Source organism: Engraulis encrasicolus, chromosome 20, assembly GCF_034702125.1.
Source record: "Engraulis encrasicolus isolate BLACKSEA-1 chromosome 20, IST_EnEncr_1.0, whole genome shotgun sequence".
Classification (NCBI taxonomy): Eukaryota; Metazoa; Chordata; class Actinopteri; order Clupeiformes; family Engraulidae; genus Engraulis; species Engraulis encrasicolus.
The window spans coordinates 49,500,615-49,526,753 of NC_085876.1; the positions used below are offsets into that span (position 1 = coordinate 49,500,615).

General features: G+C 43.4%; 2 protein-coding genes across 2 annotated transcripts in view; one reads left to right on the forward strand and one right to left on the reverse strand.

Moving 5' to 3' along the window:
- The first annotated feature begins 301 nt into the window (after positions 1 to 301).
- prrt1 (proline-rich transmembrane protein 1) overlaps positions 302 to 26,139 on the forward strand; it is a 41,621-nt gene continuing 15,783 nt past the window's right edge. Inside the window, exons 1-2 of the mRNA XM_063185109.1 lie at positions 302 to 359; positions 2,277 to 2,689. Of these exons, the coding sequence (XP_063041179.1) occupies positions 302 to 359; positions 2,277 to 2,689 (471 nt within the window). The remainder of the gene's footprint in view (positions 360 to 2,276; positions 2,690 to 26,139) is intronic.
- LOC134436764 (class I histocompatibility antigen, F10 alpha chain-like) lies at positions 12,495 to 24,381 on the reverse strand. Its single transcript, XM_063186115.1, has 10 exons — positions 24,172 to 24,381; positions 21,189 to 21,476; positions 20,119 to 20,418; positions 19,721 to 20,008; positions 19,102 to 19,221; positions 18,556 to 18,612; positions 16,671 to 16,919; positions 15,495 to 15,617; positions 13,554 to 13,628; positions 12,495 to 12,898 (listed from the first exon to the last, which is right to left on the reverse strand). Exons 1-10 carry the CDS (start codon positions 24,221 to 24,223, stop codon positions 12,495 to 12,497), a joined length of 1,956 nt encoding a protein of 651 aa, XP_063042185.1. The 5' UTR covers positions 24,224 to 24,381.

Genomic DNA, 26,139 nt, shown 5'->3' on the forward strand with positions numbered 1-26,139 from the left:
GAAAAAAAAAACTCTAAAAAAAATCTAAAAAAAAAAATCTAAAAAAAATGTATGAAATATTGAGATAAAATACCACATTTAAATTAATTCTATTTCAATTATTTAATCCAAAGGTGATTTAAATATTCCCCCTATTCACACCCCTCTTCACACACACACTCTTCACATGCCCATTTCACCTGGGTCACCAGGGTTGAATTGTCGATCAATTGCGATTAATGTTTTTTTAGTCGATTAATGCATTGATCGATTAAAGTCGATTAATCGATTAATCGTTTGCATCCCTAACGCGGTTGTAATGATGTGCAGCAAAAATGCTGCCTGCCTCAGCTCAGCTCAGCTGAGCGACCGCTGTGCCGGTACATCAGCCATTAACTTCCCCTTTATTCCCTGTTGGCGAAGGTCATGGGAAACATTAGGGAGCCTGAAAGCAGTCTGTGTTCTTCTGTTCTGTACAATGGCAACGTTTCTATTTAATTGACGACGTCCATTTGCAAAGTGTCTCCTCCTTCTGCGGTTTTGTTTTGTGTGCGGCAGTTTCATTAGTTGTCATCGTTATTTTCGTATATTTATTCGCTCCTAATGGAGGAAGACAAAGGAAAGATGAAGTGTTTGTTGTCCCCCCCTCTCACACACACACTCTGTCCGTCTGTCTGTCTGTCTCTCTCTCTCTCTCTCTCTATCTCTCTCTCGCTTTCTCTCTCTCTCTCTCTCTCTCTCTCTCTCTCTCTCTCTCTCTCTCTCTCTCTCTCTCATTCCTAATGGAGAAAGACAAAGAAAAGAGGAAGTGTTTGTTTTTCCTTCTTTTGCTGTATAAATCTCATTTGGAGTGACAGAATGACTGTGGCTTGATAGGAGTAAAAGAACGATGTAAATAAAGACACCCCCCCCCCCTCACTCACTCACACACACACTCTGTCTGTCTGTCTGTCTGTCTGTCTCTCTCTCTCTCTCTCTCTCTCTCATTCCTAATGGAGAGGGACAAAGAAAAGAGGAAGTGTTTGTTGTTCCTATTGTGCTGTATTACTCCCATTTGGAGAGTCAGAGTGATGGTTTGATAATAGGAGTTAAAGAATGAGGTCAAAAAGCAGTCAGCCACCATTTTGCCTTTTTTCACTCTCTTTTGCTTTCTCTCTCTCTCTCTCTCTCTCTCTCTCTCTCTCTCTCTCTCTCTCTCTCTCACACACATGCACTGTCTGTCCGTCCATCTGTCTGTCTGTCTGTCTGTCTCTCTCTCTCTCTCTCTCTCTCTCTCTCTCTCTCTCTCTCTCTCTGTGTGTTAACACACACACACACCAACCTCTCCCTCTCTGCCTGTCTCTCCCTGCCTGCCTGGATGAGTCCACGCTCATCTTCTCTCCTTTTTCTATCATCTCCATCTCCCAGTGTTTATGAGTTGTATGCAAGTGTATGTGTACGTTAGGGATGCAAACGATTAATCGATTAATCGATTAAAAAACATTAATCGCAATTAATCGACAATTCAACTGACAAGAAACCCAGGTGAAATGGGCATGTGAAGAGTGTGTGTGAAGAGGGGTGTGAATACTAGGAATATTTAAATCACCTTTGGATTAAAGAATTGAAATAGAATTAATTTAAATATGGTATTTTATCTAATTTTTCAATTAAAATTGTTAGATTTAGTAGTTTTTTTCTCGAGAAACATTGAGATTTTGGGAGAAAACGCAGCTTATCAATTAATCGTAAGTCGATCGATAAGGCTATCAACTAATGATTAATGAATTAATCGATAATTTGCATCCCTAGTGTACGTAGTATGTGTCTGTGAATGTGTGAGTGTGTGTTTCAATGGTTTCTGCCTGTCATAACTGCTAAATGTCTTATGAAACCATGCTGTATACTGGTTGTTTCCTGACTATCTTTTTTTTCATTCATCTTTGCTAATACCTATTTTACCTAATGTACAAATGCGGGCCTCAGCTTATAAGCTTATATTTATATTAACTTGGGGACTCTTTCTCTCCACACTAATATACCTTTTTCATGACATGTAACTGAAAGTCTAAATGACGGTGTGAAGATAAATAAATCACTCATTCATTCATTGATTCATCTTCATCTCCGCAGGCCTGGTCGAGTCAGGAAGGCAGCCGTTTTTCAGTAACAACACAGTCTATCTATCTCACTAGGTACAATGGAGTAAATGGTGTAACAGCTATGTAATACCATGTGCTAGTGTTGTAATTACACCAAAAAAGTACTTTTACTTTTGACACCTCTCTCCCTCTCCCTCTCCATCTCCATCTCCGCAGGTCTGGATGAGTCAGGGAGGCAGCAGATGTCCCAGCAGCAGATGAACCAGATGCTGCCGCCCCCCTACATCCCGTCCCACCAGGACCACAACAGCATGCCTCCGCCCCACCACCAGGGGGCCCCGCCCCCCGGCGCCCAGGGCTGCGGCCCCCAGCCCAGCTACCCGCCGCCCCCTCCACCCCCCGGCTCTGACGGCTACCTCCAGGAGACCCAGTTCCACTGCGGCACGCTGGGCTCCTCCTCGCGGGGCGGCGGCGGCGGGGGCCCGCCTCCTAACGGCTACACGGTGCAGACGCACGGCCCCGGGGGAACGATGCCGCACCCCCCGCCCGTCGGGTACATGCACCCGGGGTACCCCCTGCAGCTCCAGCCCTGCACGGCGTACGTGCCCGTCTACCCCATCGGCACATCGGTGAGTAAAGGGGAAAGGTGTTTTACTTGAAAATAGAAAAAAATTTTGTTGTGTCGAAGTCAGGTGGATAGACAGCTGACATCACTGTTGGACAACTGCTAGAATTAATACTGTATTGGCACATTGGCGGGGTCAGGCAGAGTGAATGAATGGGTTGAGGTTCACTAGCTGTGGTGTGGTGTGGTGTGATGTGGTGTGATGTGAGTGAATGCTGCTCAGATATGTTTTTCAATGGGTATGGGTTTGCTAGCTGTGGTGTGGGTGTGTAGCCTATTGGCACGTGGGGTACATGCACCCGGGGTACCCACTGCAGCTCCAGCCCTGCACGGCGTACGTGCCCGTCTACCCCATCGGCACATCGGTGAGTAAAGGGGTGCAGGGTGTTTTTACCTTCGCCAAGGAGGTTATGTTTCGGGTCGCGTTGGTTTGTCTGTCTCCTTGTCTGTCTGTTTGTATGTCAGCAGGATAGCTCAAAAAGTTCTAAACGGATTTTGATGACATTTTTATGGAGTTGTTGGAAATGACAAAAGGAACAAGTGATTACATTTAGGTGAATTTTGAAATTCCAGTTTCTAACTCTAACACTAGGGTGTAACATGGTCAAATGTCCTATCAAACAGCTTCCTTGGCGGAGGTCTGCACTCTATGAGTGCATTTGTAGTACTTGAAAATAGTATGGGTTTGCTAGCTGTGCTGTGGTGTAGACATGTACCCTATTGGCCCGTGGGCTACATGCACCAGCTCTAGCCCTGCATGGCCTATGTGCCCGTTTCCATCGGCACATTGGTGAGTAAAGGGTTGCAGGGTGATGCTCCGATCTGGGTTTTTTATGCATTTTATTTGTCAAAATTTTCAAGACAATACACAACCACAACAAACAGACAAACAAAACAAAACAAAACACACACACACACACACACACACACACACACACACACACACACAAATCCTGAAACACTGCCAGTCCACACAAACCAAATATTGCAACACACCAGTCCAATAAATAGCAAAAAAAGACAGTTCTCCAGATGGTGTAAATGGTAAATTAATATAGCGCTTTTCCACTCCCAAATCTCACATTCACCCATTCACACTCACATTGACACACCGGTGGCAGTGGCTGACACGCAGAAGCAATTTGGGGTTGAGTATCTTGCTCAAGGACACATCGATGGGGTCAGGCTGAGCCGGGCTTGAACCGTTTACCGGTTTAACTGGTACATCAGTGAGTAAGGTGCTGGTGTGCATCCGTCTACTTTCACCCCCTGAGTGGAAGAGAGAGGTGGGGCAGGTCTCTGAAATGACCAAGCCGGACCGGAACTTGGGCCCCCTGACATATGGTATGGGAGTTCTATGCAGTGCATCTTGGCATCCAAGATGCCTGAAGAAGATCTATGATCGAAACGTTGATCCAAATAAATTAAGTCTTTTGCGAGCAGTGTGCAGATCCTTTCCCGCTCCTACATGTGACAGTTTTTTGATTTGGCACCTGCTGATGCTTTTCTGCTGGATGTGCAACCTTTCCACTACACTCTAGTTCAGTGCTTCTCAAAGTGTGGTCCGGGGACCACTGGTGGTCCGCGACAGAGCTCAGGTGGTCCGCGAGGGGATTTCTGCTTTGCCAAGACAAGATAGCATTAGGTTTGAAATTATGTTACAAATATAGACTAAAAATAGCCGAAGTCTTATTTTCACCACAATAAGAATGGCTTGTATTGTGAATAAAAAATAAGTGATCGTCATTGAAATTAGCAGTGTCAAATTAGCACCCATCAACTGTCAAAGTTGACAGGTGGTCTCTGAACATTTTTGGGGGGACAAAGTGGTCCTCTGTGTGAAAAAGTTTGAGAATCACTGCTCTAGTTCTATGCAGTGCACCACAACCCCTGTTCAGATGTGTTTTGAATGGATTCAGGTTTACTAGCTGTGGTGTGGATGGTGTTCAGATGTGTTCTGAACGGGTTATGCCTTGTTCAGACCAAGAGCGACCTACGCTAACGGAACGACGGAAGTCATCATTTCTCTATGGAGGGCATGCGACCAGAAGCCTGGGAACTCACATACTGCCATTAGTTCTACACAATTGTTTCGATCTCACTTGTGATTAGCTCTGGTGGTAACCAGGCAATGTGACCAGCGCTACCAGAGCAAATTTGCCAGGGGCGAAGCGAACTGAGTGAGCGACCAGAGTGAATTTTAACGATTAAAGTCAAGCTAATCTTATGGTAATTAGCTATGATGGGAAAACCAATTGGAATGTTCATATCAACAAATGTACCACACTGTCAAGCCAGACAGTGATTAGCTAAATCAAACATGTCAATGCGAATGACCAGAGCGAATGTCCAGAGCGAATACAGCGAATTCAAGGCGAAACTTCTTCTGCTACCACCGCTACCCGGCAGCATAGTTCGCTCTTGGTCTGAACAACACATTTGGGTTTTCTAGCTGTGCTGTGGTGCTGTTTTGGCCAAGGCCCAGAGTTGTGACTTTTCTGAATCTAAGGTTTCCTGCAGTAGGCCTACTCCTCTTGCCTGGCTCTTGCCCGACCTGTAGTTCCGCACAGCTTTGTGAGCTCCACTACTAGGTCTGGGAGCATGTAGCAGGATTCCATTTCCACAGTCAAAAAAATATTCGCAGCATTTATTGCTTCAATATCAACAAATTCTTTCAAAACCGTTTTCTGTTGATCTCTAAAGCGTCAATATAGTCTATAATATGTCCTGTGACTCCTCAATGCGAGCTGCCAGTGATATTGAAGCGATAAATGCTTGGCATTATTTTTTGAGTCCAGAAATTGAATCCTGCCACATGCTCCCAGACCGATGTGTGTGTTTGGAGCGCCACCAGGGGGCTCCAGAGCACACACACAGAGGTCTGGTAGGAACCAGGCTACTACTCCTCACCCAAGGAAGTGATATTTCCATCAGGCTGTGCTTGTGTTTGTAAAATAATTCACCAATACATAATGCAAGTTGAAGTAGCCTATTGTTCTGAAATGTTGACAATAGGCTACGTTTCTAGGCTATATGCACTATGGTTCCTGCTGATTATATTTTGATGCTCAACTGAGCTGCCTTGCCAACCTATGCTTCATGAGTGTGCTTCCTTTTGTTGATGACATTTTTTTAAAATATATTTTTTGGGCCTTTTTATGCCTTTATTGTGACAGAACAGTACAGAGGGACAGGAAATGAGCGGGTGAGAGAGACGGGGGAGGTTTGGAAAATGACTCGGGCAGGAATCGAACCCGGGTCGCCAGCGTAATAATCCAGTGCCCTACCATTAGGCCACGGCAGGGCCAGCAACAGTGGTGTAGTCTACGTAGAACTCATGTATACTCACGCAGTATACCCACCTCAACATTTTAGGGATTTCAGTATACCCACCTAAAATTGAGTGATCCATTATTTATTTATTTATTTAGAATAGCACAAATATATACAGTATAACCACCACAAAAATTGCTCAAATACACAGTATACCCACCACAAAAAGACATTTTTGGGGGACACAACAACCCTTCATATACGAGAAATGTCAGGTTAGCATCCCTATAACTGCTGCATACTGTGGCTGATTACATGGTGGTATTCTCTGCTGCAAGGGCTGACAGGTAGGGCTGGGAATCGATCCAGATTTCCTGGATTGTTTCGATTCTGATCAAGAAGGTCACGATCTGATTCGATCCACGATCTGATTCGATTCGATTCGATTCGATATCGATCTTCTGTATTGCTGGATTGTCACTTTAACCCATCTAAATGTGGAATTCTAAGACTGGCTCTAAAAACCTAAATATCTCAGCCTTTCATGCCCACACAAACATGAAATGCCTTGGTATGAGAGAAAGAGGTGGAAAACTTGGTATGAGAGAGAAAGGTGGGGAAATACTGGCAATATTTACTTGAATAAGCCATGTGTATTTGTGCATGTAGCCTACATGAATGTGGAAGATTCATTCATTCATGCATTCAGCTAAAGGATGTGGTTGAGAAAATAGCACCTATAATCATCTGCAAAAGATCGATCCACTAAGTTGTGAATCGATATCACACGTTTTGACCATGAATCGATATTGGATCGCGATTCGATCTTTTGAACCCAGCCCTACTGGCAGGTAAACTGTCCGTGGGCCCAGCTGCAGTTGCAGAGCGGTCTCCCTCTAAATGCCACGTTGTATTTATAGTCTGCAAGTAAAAGCCCATTTTCAAAATGTACCTGCGGGCAAAACCCATAATAGCACCAATTTTTTTAGTCACTCTCTTTCCAACCTTGTTAGCCACTTAATGCAATTACAGAAGTACTACATGCACTGAGTTACACATTGGGTGCGGTTACATCCCACAATGGAAATAAGCTTTCGAGCTGTATTGTGCTATCCTGACTCTCTGTTTTTTTCATTTAAGTATGTGGTCCTGTTTATATGAAACTCAATCATGTATTTATTTTATTTATATGAACTGAAATGTCAAATAAAATCATTCATTCATTCATATATGCACATTAATAATTTGGATTACGCATTAGGCCTACTTTGATTATAAACAGAATGTGGAATACTCCGATCTGGTCGGGTCTACATGCTAAATGACATTGTGTAGACCTAATCGCATTGGATGATTTGATTCTCTACGCTCAGATTTGTCATCCAGTTGGACAGTAGAACACACCTGTTTTGTCTTTGAAAATAAAGGTGTAGGCTACTGACAGAGGTCCTTTTCAAGGTTGCCAGATGAAGCCGATGATTTCCAGCCCAAAAAATGCTCAAAACCCGCCTAGAAGCACAAACATTGGCATTTAGCAGAAAAACCCGCCCAATTTCTGCCATAGAAATCTATAGAATTGGGCGGGTTTTTCTGCTAAATGCCATTTTTACCCGCACACTGACATCCTAAGCAGCCCAATTGGGCGGGAAACAGCCCAATCTGGCAACACTGGTCCTTTTCTGTCATTTTGCCATTTTATCGCACCACTGAGACAACAGCCGTTGTTTTTTGGAAAACATGCAGGCTATATGTGAACACACTTTCTTCACACTTCATAGGTCTTTTACTAAAACTATGCTATTAGAACGACACACGTCCAGGCAGGCAGAATAAAAAATGCTCCATGGTGACTGTTGCTCGAGTAACAAAGCTGTCAAATAACCTAGTATATAAAACAAGATGCATCTCAATAGGAGGGTTCATTTAAAGGCCAACTTCCGATTAAACACAATTTTACTCACTCCTTTTGAAGATCGGACGGTCAGCCCAAGTTAAACTCACTTGCAAGGCTCTCATAGCGGTGCGTCACCTCGCCTGGCTGTGTTTCCCGGTGTTTCCCAATTTACATCAATAATGCAGAGAAACGAGCGAATCACGAAAGCCTTTCTGTGTTTCGTCACGTCGAAAGAAGGCGTTGGCCACAAAGGTTTATGTCGACCCATTTTTCTAAAAACATGTCAAGTATTTTTTTCTGCTTGTTTTCAATACAAGCAACGTCTGGTGGCCCGAAATCTAGCTTAGCTTAGCTATCAGCTGGTTGCTACTTTCAGGTACACACACAGCACAAAGCCTCATCCATAGAGCAAGTCCACTGTGGTTGCTCCGTGCCTGCAGCTCGCCTAGGGGTCGCTGTCGAAAGAGCACAGCCCTGAATGGAGCATGCACGCCTCCGTTGGCGCCCCTATAGTGCAGTACCACCCGGGGAAGTGGCGACTCTGTTTCCCATTACATTCGCTCCAAGGACAGGAGGACTGAGCCAATCAGAGACGCATTTCTACGAGAGCTGGAAGAGTGAGCCAATCAGAGACGCATTTCCACGAGAAACACGGAACACCCTCTCGTTTCTCCACAAGCCACCTTGCTGGCTTTCAAAAACGGCTTGAAACAAAGCAACCAGAACGTTTTTTAAAACAGGACCAACGCGTAACACATTCAATAACAATGGGGAACACAGCAATATTAATCAAATGACGTTGAGAGGCCATCTTTAATGCACAGTTTTGTTATAACCTGGATGATGTAAGCTACATCAGGATGCTAGCCCTGCTTTTGTTGTTAGAGGAGATATAGTAGGTCAGCTAAAATGCAATTTCTTGTGTTTGACACCAAGCTTGATCCGGGCGCATTTGAGGCAACCGATGAGTCCAGAGTAGGCCTACGCCTGAGGATTGGTGAGAAAGGGTTGTACTACTTGAATTTAACGATGAGGCGTGTAGAACCAAGTGAGTGTATCTCCAAATGTCTAGAAGGGCGTTTATGAATTTATGTGAAATGGTCAGACAAATTGGACAGTTGCTGTGAATATAGGGTCGTGGCGAACCAGTTTGGCGTCCACAAGGCCACTGTCATTATTATTACCTTCGCCAGAAGGTTATGTTTTTCCCGCCGTGTATTTATTTATTTGTGAATTTCTGTTTGTTTGTTTGTTTGTACTTCGTATAACTCAGTCAGAACTGAGCCGATTTTTATGAAATTTAGTGGGATGATTGGTCATGACCCAAGGAACAATCGATTAGTTTTTGGGAGTGATTGGGTCAAAGGTCAAAGGTCAAGGTCAAAATGTTTGTTTGTACTTTGTATAACTCAGTCAGAACTGAGCCGATTTTTATGAAATTTAGTGAGATGATTAGTCATGACCCAAGGAACAATCGATTAGTTTTTGGGAGTGATTGGGTCAAAGGTCAAGGTCACGAAAAGGTCAAAAACTTAAATTGAGCCGATTTTTATGAAATTTACTGAGATGATTGGTCATGACCCAAGGAACAATCGATTACTTTTTGGGAGTGATTGGGTCAAAGGTCAAGGTCACGAAAAGGTCAAAAACGTAAATTCAGCCGATTTTTGACATTTAGTGGGATGATTGGTCATGACCCAAGGAACAATCGATTACTTTTTGGGAGTGATTGGGTCAAAGGTCAAGGTCAAGGTTACGAAAAGGTCAAAAACGTAAATTGCGCCGATTTTCATGAAATTGCACCGGCAGGATCCGGCAGGATAATAGGGTTTTTCACAGGATACGGGTCCGGCAGGATTTTAAGCAGTGGATCCGGTATCCGGCATTTGCCTAAAAATCAGGATCTGGTGCATCTCTAGTTTTTACGTAACCTAGACTTTTCAGTCAGTATTTCACAACCCCAATCGCTGCATGAAGTGAAAGCCCCATGGAAGCGGCCATTGCAGGCAGTGTGGCAGTAAGCCAATGAGTCTAACAAATAGTTTGAGCCAACGTATTAAAAAGGGCCCACATGTGCGAGTAGGCTATGTGTTTCAACCCTTTCGTAGGATCCGGATCCGGCAGGATCTTTAGCAGTGGATCCGGTATCCAGCAGGATCCTAAAAATCAGGATCCAGTGTATCTCTAGCCTAGAAATCTAGACGCCCCTAGCGACCGCAAATTGAATTTGCTCCCGGGGGCAGTCTAGCGGACCCCGGTCGTTTTGCGAGGCTGAAAGTTATCCGATGACAGGGCCAATCAAATCGCGAGGGGGGCCGGGCTACTTAGTAAACAGGAAACTTTCCAAGAAGAAGCATGGTGTCCGTCCGTGCTACGTACAGCACGAAAGTGCACTTAATTTAAAAAGCCTGGATGATAATACATTTCGTGTCTGACATGGACTGATGTAATAATACACCATGAACTTATCGGACACAAATAGATCACAACACAATACCATTTGATCATTCGATGTTTTAAACTAGCTCGGTAAGCTAAGTTGAGCATTTTACAGGACCAGATAGTCACACGCTATTATCAGACCACTACTGTAGGTGTAGAATGAAATTGCTGCCCCAATTTCTAATAAGACACATGCCATTAAAAACGAGACATTTGGGAGCTTTGAAAGTCTTTGAGTAGCTTACTAAATAGATGGGAATGGCATAGTCTACCAAGCTAGTGGCTAGCTAACCTGTCGTCAATAACACAGAGCTAGGTATCCAGTCTTAATATAACCATTTAACAAGCCCCAAATGGCTCAACATTTCGCTGGTTGATCAAGGAGGGCCATGTGGTTGAAAACGAGGCATTTTTGAACTGTATAAGTGAAAACACGATTTATTAGGACACTTGTTTGTGGCTGTGGTCATCATCACATGCATTCACTGCTACGACGGCTCGAATTTGCCGCTCCACCTACAAAGGGGCCCTCGCTGGCTAGCTAACCTGTCGCCAATAACACAGAGCTAGGTATCCAGCCTTGTATTATATGCCTGCCCCAAATTCTAATAAGATCCATGTCATTAAAAACGAGACATTTGGGAGCTTTGAAAGTCTGTAAGTCGCTTACTAAATAGATGGGAATGACACCTAGAGTCTACCGAGCTAGCGGCTAATCTGTCGTCAATTACACAGAGCTAATATCCAGCCGTGTATTAGTTATGGGTATACAGCTAGCTAGCTAACACCGAACATGCCATGTTGACAACAATCATAAATATAACCATTTAACAAGCCCCAAATTGCTCAACATTTCGCTGGATGATCAAGAAGGGCCGTGTGGTTGAAAACGAGGCATTTTTGAACTATGTAAGTGAAAACACGATTTATTAGGAAACTTGTTTGTGGCTGTGGTGATCACACGCATTCACTGCTACGACGGCTCGGAATTGCCGCTTCACAAGGCAGCTGTGACGTTACACAGAAGTGTGTGGGGATTGGTTGTTTGCCATCCAATTGCGTGGCGTTGAGTCCTGAAGCAACCGTTTATCCCGCCCACACTGCTGCCCAGCCCTCCTAGACCCTGGTACAGCTTTTTGCTGTACGGGTCTGGCTCGCTAGGCTATGTATCTCTACTTATTAGCGACAGTTACAGCACAACCACATGGACATATTTACCAAACGAAACATATCTATAATAAAGCAATGTTGCTATCCCTCAGCTAAAGGGGATTTTTTTTAGAACTACATCTCACATTCTATCTCGTGTGAGCTAAAAAGGACTTCCTGCTGTAGAGACAGTCACATAAGCAAACTTCAGCTCGATGGTAAGTTTTGAAATTATATTACTAAAACAAGGTGATAATAGTCTTCATGGGGAGGCATGTGAAGAGGCTGTTGCAGTAGTCAATCTTACTTGAAATGAATGCATGCACTAGTATTTCTAGATCTTGTTTAGACATAAGACCCCTAAGTTTAGAAATGATTTTGAGATGATAGAATGCAGACTTAGCAATTGCTTTCACCTGACGTAAAATTGAGTTCACTATCGATAATGACACCAAGATTTTCAACATTATCCTTTGCTTTAAAACCTTTAGTTTCAAGCACAGTGGCGATCTTAACCATTTCCTTCTTTGTTCCAAATACAATTATCTCAGTCTTGTCTGTGCTCAGTTGGAGAAAATGTTCAGACATTCAGTTGTTTATTTGGCCGTTACAGTCATAAAGAGATTGAAGGGGGGGGGGGGGGCATAGTCATTAAGTGACATGGCTAGGTAAAGTTGCGTGTCGTTCGCATAGCTATGGTAGTTAACTGATTTTCCCCCCCACAATTTGCCCCAGAGGCAGCATATAAAGGTGAAATAGGAGTGGCCCTAAAATGGACCCCTGGGGTACCCCACAGTTCAAGTACATCAGTGAAGAGGTATGGCTTCCTATCGCAACAGATACACTTCTTTGTTGTAGATAAGACTTAAACCACTCGATAACTGCACCTGAGAGACCCACCCAATGCCCGAGTCAATACAGTTGTATGTTGTGGTCGACTGTGTCAAATGCCGCACTTAGATCCAAAAGCACCCAGACTGATGATTTGCCAGCATCAGCGGTAATGTGTATGTCATGTCAAACTTCAATGAGGGCTGTGTCAATGCTATGATTAACGGGGAGGCCTGGCTCGTGGCAAGTGGCCCCTTTGTCCCGCCCTTGCTTCCCTGGGTGCTGGTGCAGGTTGCAGGAGACTCTCCCACTGCATGGCCATCATCCTGCCATTACTGTCCATCAACCTGGCATAGCTGTCCATCATCCTGGCATTGCTGTCCATCATCCTGGCATAGCTGTCCATCCTCCTGGCATAGCTGTCCATCAACCTGGCATTGCTGTCCAGGATCCTGGCATTGCTGTCCATCCTCCTGGCATTGCTGTCCATCCTCCTGGCATTGCTGTCCAGGATGGCTCCAACCAGCCGCTCCTGGCGCTCAGCAGACTCCCTCGCCAGTGGACGATGATGGTCCGTCTGTCGGCGCTCCCTCGTAGGTTGCCTCCCTCTATGCATCCCTGCCACTAAAATAAGATCCAATGAGTATGATTTGCTAGAATAGCGGTAGGCCTAATTGAATTTACAGTCGGCCTATAATAGGCAAAATGGGGAAAAATTAACACTTTCCCTCAATGTGTGGAGAAACTATCCTTGTAAACTAGCCCCATCCGCCAGCGGCCAAAATAAAAAAAACAGAGAGTTGACTTTGCGAATATATGGAAACATGTGGCTATAACAGGGCCAACCAAACTGTGGGCAAAGAGATGGACCAAACGCGGGAGCTACCACGAGCTCTCAAATGCCGGGAGAGTATCAATGGCGGGTGAAGTTGGCTAGGTGCGTTCGGGAACTGATTATTTTTGATGAGGACTCCTTCGCTTGTAATATTAACCATGGCATGAAATCCTGGCCATAGTGTTCACGCAGCCACTCGGGGCAACTGCTCACCTACTGTAGGAAATTTGCCATGTAAACGCGTACCAAACCAGTACCGTCACCCCCCGCCAACTTTCATGAATATTTATGAAGCCAGAACAGTTCTGACAGAACTGTTTTAAAAAAGCGTATGGTGGTCATCATCTTACCCTGTGTGGGCTGGGGTGCCTGGGCTGCATGTAGACACACACACAGACACACACACACACACACACACACACACACACACGGTGGACATCTTACCCTGTGTGGGCTGGGGTGCCTGGGCTGCATGTACATGCTGAGTGCGCCGCGGCACTTCTCCACTATGTGCTCCATCTGTAGGTAGAGTAGAGTAGAGTGGAATGTATTAATCCCAAAGGAAACTCAGCTGTCTAGTTGCATACAAATTCATTTACACATATTAAACATTCACATACGGTATTAAGAGTCTCTGTGCAGTAATGTGAGGGGGGTGTTGATCAGCAGACAAGGCAGATAGCAGGCGCAGATGGTGGGGGATGGGATTTGGCAGATCAGCAGCCGGTAGGCTAGAGATAGTTATGCTGTCCAGTCACCTATGACAATCTCTCTCTCTCTCTGTGTCATTCTTTTATGAACTATTAAATAGCTGGACGGCCCTGGGAACAAAGGACCTTGGCAGCCTGTCTGTCTTGCAGGAGATGGCATGGAATCTGGAGCTAAATAGGCTTCTTTGTTGGGCAAAGACAGAGTGCAAGGCGTGATTATACCTAATTGTCCATTATTGAGTCCAATCTGCTCAGTGTCCTCTTATCAGCTATGGTAGTATGAGCCTCCAGTTCTGTGCCTACAACAGATCCAGCTTTCCTCCCCAGCTTGTCAAGGCGACCAGCATCTCTCTTCCTAATGCTACCACCATCTCTTTGGTTTTGGTGGTATTCAGCTGCAGCTGGTTGTTCCTGCACCATGTGATGAAGTTCTCAATCAGCCCTCTGTACTCACCCTACTCTCCATCTTTTATACATCCCACAATGGCGGTGTCTTCTGAAAACTTTTGAATGTGGCAGATCTCTGAATTGTAACTGAAGTCAGTGGTGTACAGGGTGAACAACACTGGGGAGAGCACCGTTCCTTGTGGAGCTCCAGTGCTGCTAACCACAGTATTTGATGTGAAGTTACTCAGTCTGAGGAACTCGGGCCGCTCTACAAGATAGTCTGTGATCCAGGTAACTAGCCCTGTCTCCACTCCTTTATGTAGCAGTGACTGGACTGTGTTAAAGGAGAAATCCGGCGTGATATGTGCTGTGTTAACACGTAGTGTTAACATGTGATGCTGAATGCGAACTTTTGCCACATACCTCACCTCCATACGTCCCCAGCAATCTGAGGTCCAGTGCTAGTTAGCCGATGCAAACATTGGGCTTTTACTGTGGTTCTGCAGGACATAGAAGTAGCCATCGTTACAAATCTCCACTTTCCACCCATTCACGACGCTCAAAGATGCACAAAACTTCATTCTGTAGAGTCGCAGAGTTGTTGACATGTAAAACAAGGCGTAAATTAGAGGACTTTGGTAGCCCACAGTTTGTTTAGAAACAGGGCCATTCTTACAGGCTGCGCCAGGTTGGCCGATATAGCCAACGCCAGAGTCAGTTTACTAGAGACTGTCCAGTGTGTTAATCCATGCCTGCAGTTCACCTAGAGGGCGCTGGCGAGAGAGCGCAGCCCATTTATCCGAATGGAGTCTGCACTCACCCGCTGGCACCCCTAGAGTGCAGTACCACCCGGAAAAGTAGTGAGAGAACATGTGGACAGTCTCTAGTAAACTGACTCTGGCGTTGGCTATATCGGCCAACCTGGCGCAGCGTGTAAGAATGGCATTGTTTCTAAACAAACTGTGGGCTAAGTTCTCTATGCCTCGTTTTACATGTCAACAACCCCGCGACTCCTCAGAATGACGTTTTGGGCAACTTTGAGTGTCGTAAATGGAATGTCGAGATTCATAACGATGGCTACCTCTATGCCCTGGTGAACCACAGCAAAAGCCTAATGTTAGCATCAGATAACTAGCGCTGGATTTCTCAATGCAAGGCACGAATGGAGTTCAGGTATGTGCCCAGACTTAGCCCTCGTCATCATGTTTTAACACCATTTAAGCCATTTTACACCGGATTTCTACTTTAAAGGCAGTTGAAAAATCAAAAGAACATAATTCTCACAGACCTGCCTCCTGGCGGCCGTCAGGTAGTTGACGATGTCTTTGGAGTGGAACTCCAGCTTGCCCGTTTAGCATGCTTGCCCGTGTCGCAACTTGCAGACCACTGTGGCGCTGTGCAATATTGACACCTGGTGGAGAGACAGAGAAGTACCATGACTTACTGCAGTGGTTCCCAAACTTTCTCAACTTTTTCAGGACCCCATTTTGGACTTGGGAATATTTTTGCGACCCCCACCGCACCCCCACCCACCATAGTCTTAGCCTAGCGATGGATATATTCCTATAATAGTGGACAAACTATTAATGGAAAATCTAGCAATATTAATGGTGAAGCAATTGCTTCAGAAATCCCTTTCATCTACTTCCAAACTTTGTCACGCTCCTCCATAAAAAAATCCCAAAGTGTAAACCTAGGGGTGGTGCTGGATATTGGGAACAATCTCACGACACGATACGCATCCTGATACAGGGATCACGATACGATACGATATGTATTGCGATACATGTGCATCCCGATACTTGGTCTTCAAGGCGATATACAGTATATCCCGATATTTTAGGCTTTTTTTTGTTTTAATTCTTTTTTTTTTTTTTTTTAAACATTTTTAAGAAAACCGACATGTATAATTAAATGTTACTTTTGTTTTTTCTCTAGGGCAACAGTTACGCTGTAGTGCATTTAAAACACAGCCTTCACAAAGTAGTTGGTCTACACGGCATAGCAAGGAGAAACTGTCAGATGCAATTTCAGCAACTTGTAAAACTAATTTTCTGTTGCACATGAAATATCGTGATACGGACGCCTCCGTATCGATATGTGTATCTTGAAGAGGCCCGCGATACAGTATCCCGATACCGATATGTTGAACAGACCCCTAGTGTAAATGGGGTCCTAGTGGCACAATGCACGGTACAATTATATACAGCACAACCACATTTAGATAATCTTTAGGCCTACCTGCAGGGCCGGCCCTAACCAATTTGTCGCCCTAGGCAAGAAATTAGATGGCACCTCTTGCATCGGAAAAAAATACACTACTAGAGTACATATACTCAAGAAATCAATTAGCTTTGTTTTGTTGTTGTTTTATTTAAGAATTTATGGAAAATGTGGAATAGCAATATAATAGGCCCACTTGATGCTGCTGTGTCACCAGGCTTGGTTGCAGGGGTGGAGGTACCTGTAAGTGGAGGCCCACTTGATGCTGCTGTGTCACCAGGCTGGGTTGCAAGGGTGGAGGTAGCTGGAGGCCCACTTGATGCTGCTGTGTCACCAGGCTGGGTTGCAGGGGTGGAGGTAGCTGGAGGCCCACTTGATGCTGCTGTGTCACCAGGCTGGGTTGCAGGGGTGGAGGTAGCTGGAGGCCCACTTGATACTGCTGTGTCACCAGGCTGGGTTGCAGGGGTGGAGGTAGCTGGGGAGCTTGATGCTTAAGTATTATTAAGATAACTTACATCATTATTGCATATAGGAATGTACACAGAAGGAAAGTTCAACGCTATAATATGAACAGCAGGCTTACAACCATAGCCTGATGTAGACACAGTCGAATAAATATAATTTTGATTAACAGAGTATTAAACCTAGAGGTGCACCGAAAATTCAGCCGCAGAAAATATTCGGCCAAAAACACAAAAAAAGACACTTTCGGTTTTCGGCCGAAAGTCAATTGAGTGGCCGAATCGGAGTCCGAATAGAATATGAATTGAAAATGGAAATTAATTAAACTAATTTCAGTTCTACTCTAGCATTTAAAGACTTCAAATACACATTTATTTTCTTTAAAATTCTTTAAAACATGCTAAACATGTATTGTAGCCATAGATTTAAGCAATATTTAAAAATAGTAAAAACCCTAACTTTTGACAACTTATAACAGAATTGTAATATTCGGTTTCGGTTTCGGCCAAGTGATTACTTATTATTCGTTTCGGTTTCAGCCACAAATTTTCATTTCGGTGCATCTCTAATTAAACCCTAGGAAATAGTTAAGCTAGCCAGATGTCAAAATACATGGTAGGCCCACCCTACTACTACTAAACAGCAACACCACTTGGTGGATAATAAATGGACAGAGGGAGATAAGGATAGGCCTACACTATTAATTTCCATTATAGCTATCAAAGTCAGTCAGGTACTGTAAGCCTACTAGAAAAGTCTCCCTGCTTTCATAAACAGATGCAGTTAGCACTAGCTAGTAGTTATTGATTAGCAATATGATGTGCTAATAGTTTGCCATTGGGAGGGAAAGTGGAAAACAGCGATCCTAGCGGTTACGTTCCAAACACCAGGGCGACCCTATTGAAACTCCCATAGACGAGTTTTTAAAAAAAAATCACACAAAGATATGACTAGGAACTATAACACCAGACACATTGTTCAGCGTACACAATAGGATGAACTACTACCTGTGAAAATCCTGAGTCATTTTTTGCCCTTTTAAGAAAAATAGAAATTGTGCCAATCTGGTCGGAAACGTAGCATGCTCTGCTTCGTGCCTCGTTGACAACACAGAGAAACAAATGAACGCAAGTTCTCCGCATATCTTCACATTCTTGTAATCCTGTGAGTTCCACGTTGTCTTCTTATTACACATATATACACGCGATTATTTTGGTTTGGTTTTAACTTCTCTAGTAGATATGGTGGCTTCTGTGGTGACGAGTAACCACCTCTCTGGATCATGTTTGGCTATGCTAATTTGGCTATGCTAATTACATGGAGTAAACACGTCACACATACCAGTCAGTGTAGTTCTGTACTAGCTTTTTAAAGAATATTAAAATCAGTTCAGATCAGTGAAAAACCGAACATTTTACCACCCGATTCGATAAAACGGGCCACCATGCATATTATATGACTGCCACTACTTCTACTTCGTCGTCAGGGCCAAGATGTCATTTTTCAAAGAAAAAACCCATTCATTTGTTGCAGGGGCTTGGAACGTTGCCAGCAGGGAGCGATGAAATTACTTTCCCTCCCAAATTGGGAGTCCCAATTCTCAATTAATATTCCTTGTGTAACAGGAAACATAATCATCATGGCATCATCTTTACAGTACATACCTCTGTATTTGCTGCGTTTCTCCTCTTCTTCTTTCCTTTTTTTCTTCCCTTGAGCACCTGACAGAAATGACGTTTGGACATTGTCTCATTGTCATTGTCCATTTCAGCTTGGCTGGTTGATATGACGCATTTACAACAACTACAAACAAAAACGGGCAACTCCCCAAGCTGCAGATAAAGTCTGAGGAGGTTGTGGAAAGGCAGGGGGACTCTTAAATAATATAGAATCATCGTCACTGTTATTATTATTATAATTAAGTATTTCTAAACGGTAAAATGAATAGAAAATAAAACATGATACCACCTTTCAAAATAGAGGATATTTTTCCCTCCCCAATTTCTGGCGCTGTGGCGCCCCCTCATGGCCAGCGCCCTTAGCAAACAATTAGGCTGCCTAATGGGCGGGCCGGCTCTGCCTACCTGATTCTGCCACATAAGAAATGTGCCGTTTTTAAACTTAGACGTCTAATTGTCGGACTAGCTGTGAGAGATTAAATATTCAATGTTAATTTTCTTTTGTGTCATTCTATTGGATACAGAACTTACAGAACCATCCTTTCTTTCTGCCAATGAAGAACACCACAACACCAGCAATGATCAGCAGCAGCACTGCAACAGCTATTGCCCCGCCATATGAGGAGGCTTCTTCATCCAAAACTTCTCCAACTGCAAAGAGCAACAAAGAAGCTTAATGTGCACGTCAGAAACATGCATGTTTCACAGGACCCTGGACGAACCCATTATGTTATGTTAATGTTAGTTAACGGAACCATTAGGGATTTTAGAGTAGAGTAGAGTAATTGTATTAATCCTGAAGGAAATTAAGGTGTCCTTGTGGTGTCTACATACACACACACTCATAAAAAAACCTTGCTGTAAAAAGTCCTGGGTTGCTGTCCTGAATTACAAGTCCTTCAGTTCAGTATACAGTAAATAAAAATGCAGTGCATGGTGGGTGTGGTCGCGGGGTCGCGATAGTTTGTCACCTTTTTCAACACTCTTGAGTTGGAAGGTATGTAAATAATGAAAAGGAAAATTTAAACCAAGATTGTGTACCTATAATGGGTTTGGGCAGGGTCCTGTGTTCCACTTTACATCTATACATTATGTATGGAAATTAACTGTAAAATCATGTTAGACTTATAGTCCAGAAAGACAGTGTCACCTGTTTCCCATTCCACTATAATGGGGTTGTCCAGGGTCCTGTGATTCACCAAACATCTATACATGTGTATCTCGTCTTTCTCCACGATGAAGGTCACTCTAATCTGGTGGGTTCCATCTCCGTTAGGCAAGACATCGCTTGGGTGGCCGTCCTTCTCAGGCCAATCATTCTTCAGGATGCTGATGCTGATCTTGATGTCCTTCGGGTAGAAGCCTGTGGCCAAGCATGTCAACAGGTATCTACCATGAGGTTTCCCATTTTTGGCAAAAAGATGAATTTGTGGGGGATCTGCCAAACCAAAAAAAGAAATGATCATCATTTACTATTATTTTTAAAATGTAATGTAAAGGCTTCCAACTTCGGGAAACATTGGTATTGGTGCTACTGAAACAACATACGTTGTTTTTGGCTTTCTGTAACTTTACTGTCTCCATATTTTTGGAACTTGTCCAGCCACTCCACACACTCCTTCTCCAGGTAGCCCTTGGTGTACTGGTTCAGGTTTGGCAGTCCGTCCCACTTCCGTTTGGTCTGTAGAGCTTCAACGACTGGTGCCACCCACTGCATCGAATCATCGTCAAAGGAGAGGAAATCTCTGCCATCGTAGCTGTATTCATTAACACCCTTGACAAACTGTAGAGAACCATCTGGCCTTTTGACAGCCTCACAGCCATGTCTCCACATCAAGGAATGGATATCTGAGGAATACAATGACAAGTTAAAACTAGAAGCACTCAGAGAGCGCAGACCTCCGCCAAGGAAGCTGCTTGATGGAACATTGGGCTATGTTACACCCTATTTTCATTTTAAGCATTTCTGTCTTCTTTTTGTGGAGTTAGAAACTGGAATGTTTTGCCCTGTCCCGCAATTCAATTTGTGGTCACTAGGGGCGTCTAGATTTGTTGACCCATTCAGAATCGCTGACAGTGCAGACCACTGACTCATATACAAGTCAGTGGTGCAGACAAGAAAGAGAGAGAAACTGCCGTTCTGAAGCGTGTACGTTGATAAAAAAAATAGAGATTCCGAAAAGTACACATGTTATGCTATTTTGAAAGGGAAGAGGCTATTCCAAAAGCATGAAATGTTTGTTGTTACAAGACATTAAACTAATGACGGGACTGAGGACATTCACCTGTCGAGTCTCTGTACAAGTGAACGGAGCATGGTCCATTCTGAGGTAGCGATGCACATGCAGCCAAATTACGCCATATCTGTTTACAAACTCTAAAGGGGTCAATAGGCCAGCAATGGTGAAGAATCTTTAAAAAGGTCCTGGTTCCGGTTCGTGATTTTTTTCTAGCCTATTTGTTCACACGATTTATTATACAACAAGCTGATCATTATGAGGATTTCGGTACAGAAATAGTTGAGCAACATCCAGGCACCTGTAAATATACTACTCATGTCACAAAAGAATCAGTTATATTTCCCCTAAAATACAAACTTGTAGCAATTTGGTACTTACCACTTGAGTTGTGCCTCATCCGTTCCATCAGGATGTTGACGTTGACTTTGAACCACTGCTCTTTACTCTTGCGTGATGCGGTGCCCTTCTCCCAGTAGTCTGCAGGAACTGCCCTCTTAATCCAATCCTGTTCAGGAATCTTGACCTTGTCCTCGCTGTTGTAGTAGTCAATCTTCCTGTCGTCTAGTAGTCCCATGGCAGTGAACTCAAAGATGCCAGGAGCAGAGACGGGCTGTGACAGTACTGTGTACACATAGTACAGGGAGTGCCTTTTTGGCTCCACATCAGCTTTGAAGAGAAAAATGAAAAGGTAATCAATGGCTGAGCTCAAGATAAAATGCTTGTCAAGTGACCTTCCTTTAATTTACAGTATGACCTCCACAGACGAGTAAACAAAACATCGAATTCCACCTTGATGCTACTGAAAAGAGTATTTAAGTCATTAGCTAAATTGTAGTTAAACAAAAAGAAATGTAATAATATTTTCATGATTAGACAAAGCAGTTGTGGTAGAAAAGTTGCGGTTATGGTGCTATTCTCCCTTTAGTTTGAAATTCAGTCATTGCACTTCCTGAGTCCGACAGGTGCTCTATTATGCTTCTATTTACATGAACCAAATCTCATACAGTCTTGCTACTATTATTAAGAAGTATATTGAAGCTTAGATCAATCTTAATTTTTAAGGCCTTTGTTCACGGCCGCTGACAGCATTGGCTGGGCCTAGGACAAAATCATCTGAAAGGGCCCCCCACCCATTATTCAATGTAATGAGGACAGAATTATGGGGCCCCCCATCACCCTGGGCCCGGGACAACTGACCCCTTTGTCCCCCCTTGTCGGCTTCCCTGCCTGTGTTACATCCATATACATAATACTAAATGTGGATTAAAAAAATAAAATAAAAACACCATTGTGACAGGTTTGTTTTAGAAGTCTCCTCAAAAACATCCATAGACATTTCTGGTCTGAATCAGGAATCCATAAACCGATCCCCAGTTTTCAGTTTCATTCAGTTTTTCAGCATAACTTCCACGCTACATACTTGAAAGGCTCCCGTTCACCCACATTGCGCCATGTCTATCAGGATAAATATATGGAAAAGATTACATGTTTACCTGCCACAATTAATGGCAGCCAGCGCTTGTATAGAAAGTCTGAAGGAGTCAGTTGCTATTTGTCATTCCTCCCTCTAAAATTGATTAGAATGCAGGAAATTGCATCTAAAAAATACAGATTTTCCTGGGGGAGGACCCCCAGACCTGCCCGCCAAATATTGTCCTTCAGTCACGCACGAAGTGTACCAGTTTCAGACTACAAAAATCTGGTCACCCTAATTATGGCACATACAGTATTATAGTACCATATACAAGTCAGTGGACAGACCTTTCAGCCTGGATACACTCTAGTGTAATAGTCCAGCGGGAGTGCGCTTCACTAACTACAATCCATTGCTACAGGTGAAATTAATGGTCGTGCAATTTATTTAATAGGCCTACCTAGCTAAATAGGCTACCACTGATTTTCCGATTATTTTGCCATACATGTATGATTAGATACCAATAATAAGTCAGTGAAACCATGGCAGAAGAAAATACAATATACTCAGTCTTGCCTAGGTGGATCTAGCCCTAGCGGCCATAGGAATTTGTCCTCCAATCTCACCCCTCTATCAGTGTAGCTATAGCTTGCTTCTGTCTGCCCCCCTTTGGCACCTATGATTCCACCTACAACCTTGAGCTTTGCCCATGGTGCATCTACCGTTTCACTGTGGTGCTTGTAGTATGTAGAAAATGCAACAAGGAAATAAGTACCACTAGGAATTTACACAGACCGGTTAGACAACACACTCTCAGTACAGTGCGTCTTGAGACTTTGGTCATCTTGCTAAGACAAAGAACTAGCTTCTAGTAAACATTATACATGACATGGGACTCATAGGTGCCGGAAAGGGGGATCCAGTGGTGCATTTTCATCTCCACTTGGGCTTACTAAATGAGACTTTCTCAAATTTTACTGCAGACAAATGAGTACAGCAGCAGTAACATTGTAAAGAAATAAAGAATAAAGTAAAGATAAGTTAAGGTTAAGTTAAGAGATAAATAATCTAATACGAGAGCTTTTCTTAAGGAAATGAGGACTCCAGGCTCTTTTATTAGAAGACTTACCCTCTTAACTTCTCCTGAACCAGCTTTGTAGTATAGGAGCCTGTACTATCTGCCTCTACCTGTATTGCCTTATTATCCATTCCAATGTCCAATTATCCATTCCAAGGTCAATCTAAAGGAGGTCATGCTTGTAGCCCCAGGGCACCTACATAGGCTCTGGAATCATCAAAGGAGGAAATCAAGTCAGCCAAATCTCTATCCATGTTTGGCCCTCCGTAGCCACTTACTGCAGATGGGGTCGGCAACGGGCCTATTCACTATTTGCTGACAATACTCAACTACATCATAACAACATTCCAATGACAGTGCCAAGAGCCTTAAGTAACAGATTAAGACATAGACATTACAATTTCGGTGACAGTAAGGTTATAACATAGGCTCTGCGCTAAGAGGTTAACACGTTAAGACACAGTGTTATAAATGTGCTGTTACCATCATAAAACGTGTTGTTTACGCTATCTCATTTCCAAGTAGTGTTGAGTTATAACGGAAATGACTTTCTTATAAAAAGTGCTATATTAACACATTTAATAATAAAAATGATAATAATAGTAATAATAATAACGATGATTGTTATTGCTATTATTGTTCTTGTTGTTGTTGTTGTTATTATTGAAGTGAATAAAATGCACCAATAAGACATAACAAAGGATAGTCCTTCTAATATCATAACTTCTAACATAAGGTGTGAGAACCATCTGAGGTACAATCCACCTGAATGTAAAATAGTAGACAAATTACACCCGTACAGGTGTTTGTCCATTTTACTTTCACTTTGCTGCCCCCAGCCTTAAATTATTTTAAAGTCAGTTCCTTACCCAAACACGTCGAGACAATCGCACAAACCACGAAAAGGGTCCCAGGCCCCATCCTGGGTCGAGCGAAGTGGATCCTGTCACTTTTCTTGACTTTGTAGGTGACCCTTTGTTGATTTTGACAACCTCCGCCTCACCTCGCCTAAACAAGGAAAATGTCGAGTCCACTGGCAAGACCAACTGAGTACTGTGATGTCGTAACACGCCCTGTAAATAGCCTACATTGGACTGCTGTGATCTGTGAAGGTACAGATTTTTCCAGTCCAACAGGTAAACTTGCCGTACCACAGGATCAGCACTACCGGTGTGCTTCAGTGCACAGGTATGGATGTGCCCAAGAATGCGAAACAGGAAGGATAATGTATTTTCTAGGCTAACACATCTTCCTATGTGTATTTATAAATATAGCAAACTACTACGTTGGCCAACGTAAAAGCTAACTGTGCCCTTACCCAACTCAGGTCATGTACTAGTTAGTCTCCACACATGTTGTCAAATTCTATGTGGATTTCTGAGCTTGCCATGTGTTTACCTGTCCACAAGGTGTCGCCATTCTGCCATTGGTTTGTCTCATTGGTTTCACCATGCTTATTTGTTAAGGGGATTATTGATGGTGATGAATTAGTTGGCCTATTTTTTAAAACATTTTTTAAAATATATTTTTTGGGCCTTTTTATGCCTTTATTGTGACAGAACAGTACAGAGGGACAGGAAATGAGCGGGTGAGAGAGACGGGGGAGGTTTGGAAAATGACCCGAGCCGAAATGGAACCTGCAACCCAGTGCCCTACCATTAGGCCAAGGCAGGGTTGTTGACAGTGGTGTAGTCTACGCAGAACGCACGTATACACACACAGTATACCCACTTCAAAATGTCAGGGATTTCACTATACTCAACTAAAATTGATTGATCCATTATTTAGAATAGCACAAATACATACAGTATAACCACCACAAAAATTGCTCAAATACACAGTATACCCACCACAAAAAGACATTTTTGGGGGACACAACAACCCTTCATACACGAGAAATGTCAGGTTAGCATCCCTATAACTGCTGCATACTGTAGCTGATGACATGGTGGTATTCTCTGCTGCAAGGGCTGACAGGTAGGGCTGGGAATCGATCTAAATGTCCTGGATCGATTCGATTCCGATCCAGGAGGTCACGATCCAATTCGATCCACGATCTGATTCGATTCGATTCGATTCAATATCGATCTTCTGTATTGCTGGGTTGTCACTTTAACCCATCTATATGTAGAATTCTAAGACTGGCTCTAAAAACCTAAATATCTCAGCCTTTCATGCCCACACAAACATGAAATGCCTTGGTATGAGAGAAAGAGGTGGAAAACTTGGTATGAGAGAGAAAGGTGGGGAAATACTGGCAATATTTACTTGAATAAGCCATGTGTATTTGTGCATGTAGCCTACATGAATGTGGAAGATTCATTCATTCATGCATTCAGCTAAAGGATGTGGTTGAGAAAATAGCACCTATAATCATCTGCAAAAGATCGATCCACTAAGTTGTGAATCGATATCACACGTTTTGACCATGAATCGATATTGGATCGCGATTCGATCTTTTGAACCCAGCCCTACTGGCAGGTAAACTGTCCGTGGGCCCAGTTGCAGTTGCAGAGCAGTCTCCCTCTAAATGCCACACTGTATTTATAGTCTGCTAGTAAAAGCCCATTTCAAAATGTACCTGCGGGCAAAGCCCATAATAGCACCATTTTTTAGTCACTCACTTTCCAACCTTTTTAGCCACTTAACGCAATTACAGAACTGCACAGAATTACACATTGGGTGCGGTTACATGCACATTAATAATTTGGATTACGCATTAGGCCTACTCCGATTATAAACAGAATGTGGAATACTCCGATCTGGTCGGGTCTACATGCTAAAGGACATTGTGTAGACCTAATCGCATTGGATGATTTCATTCTCTATGCTCAGAT

What these genes read in the sequence shown, in the direction of transcription:
- LOC134436764 (XM_063186115.1), bottom strand. Translation starts at nt 24,223, where the DNA reads ATGGGGCCTGGGACCCTTTTCGTGGTTTGTGCGATTGTCTCGACGTGT. An exon ending in GATTGTCTCGACGTGTTTGG is followed by an intron (nt 21,477 to 24,171) that starts GTAAGGAACTGA and finishes TTCTCTTCAAAG; the next exon opens with CTGATGTGGAGCCAAAAAGG. An exon ending in TACAGAAAGCCAAAAACAAC is followed by an intron (nt 20,009 to 20,118) that starts GTATGTTGTTTC and finishes TTGGTTTGGCAG; the next exon opens with ATCCCCCACAAATTCATCTT.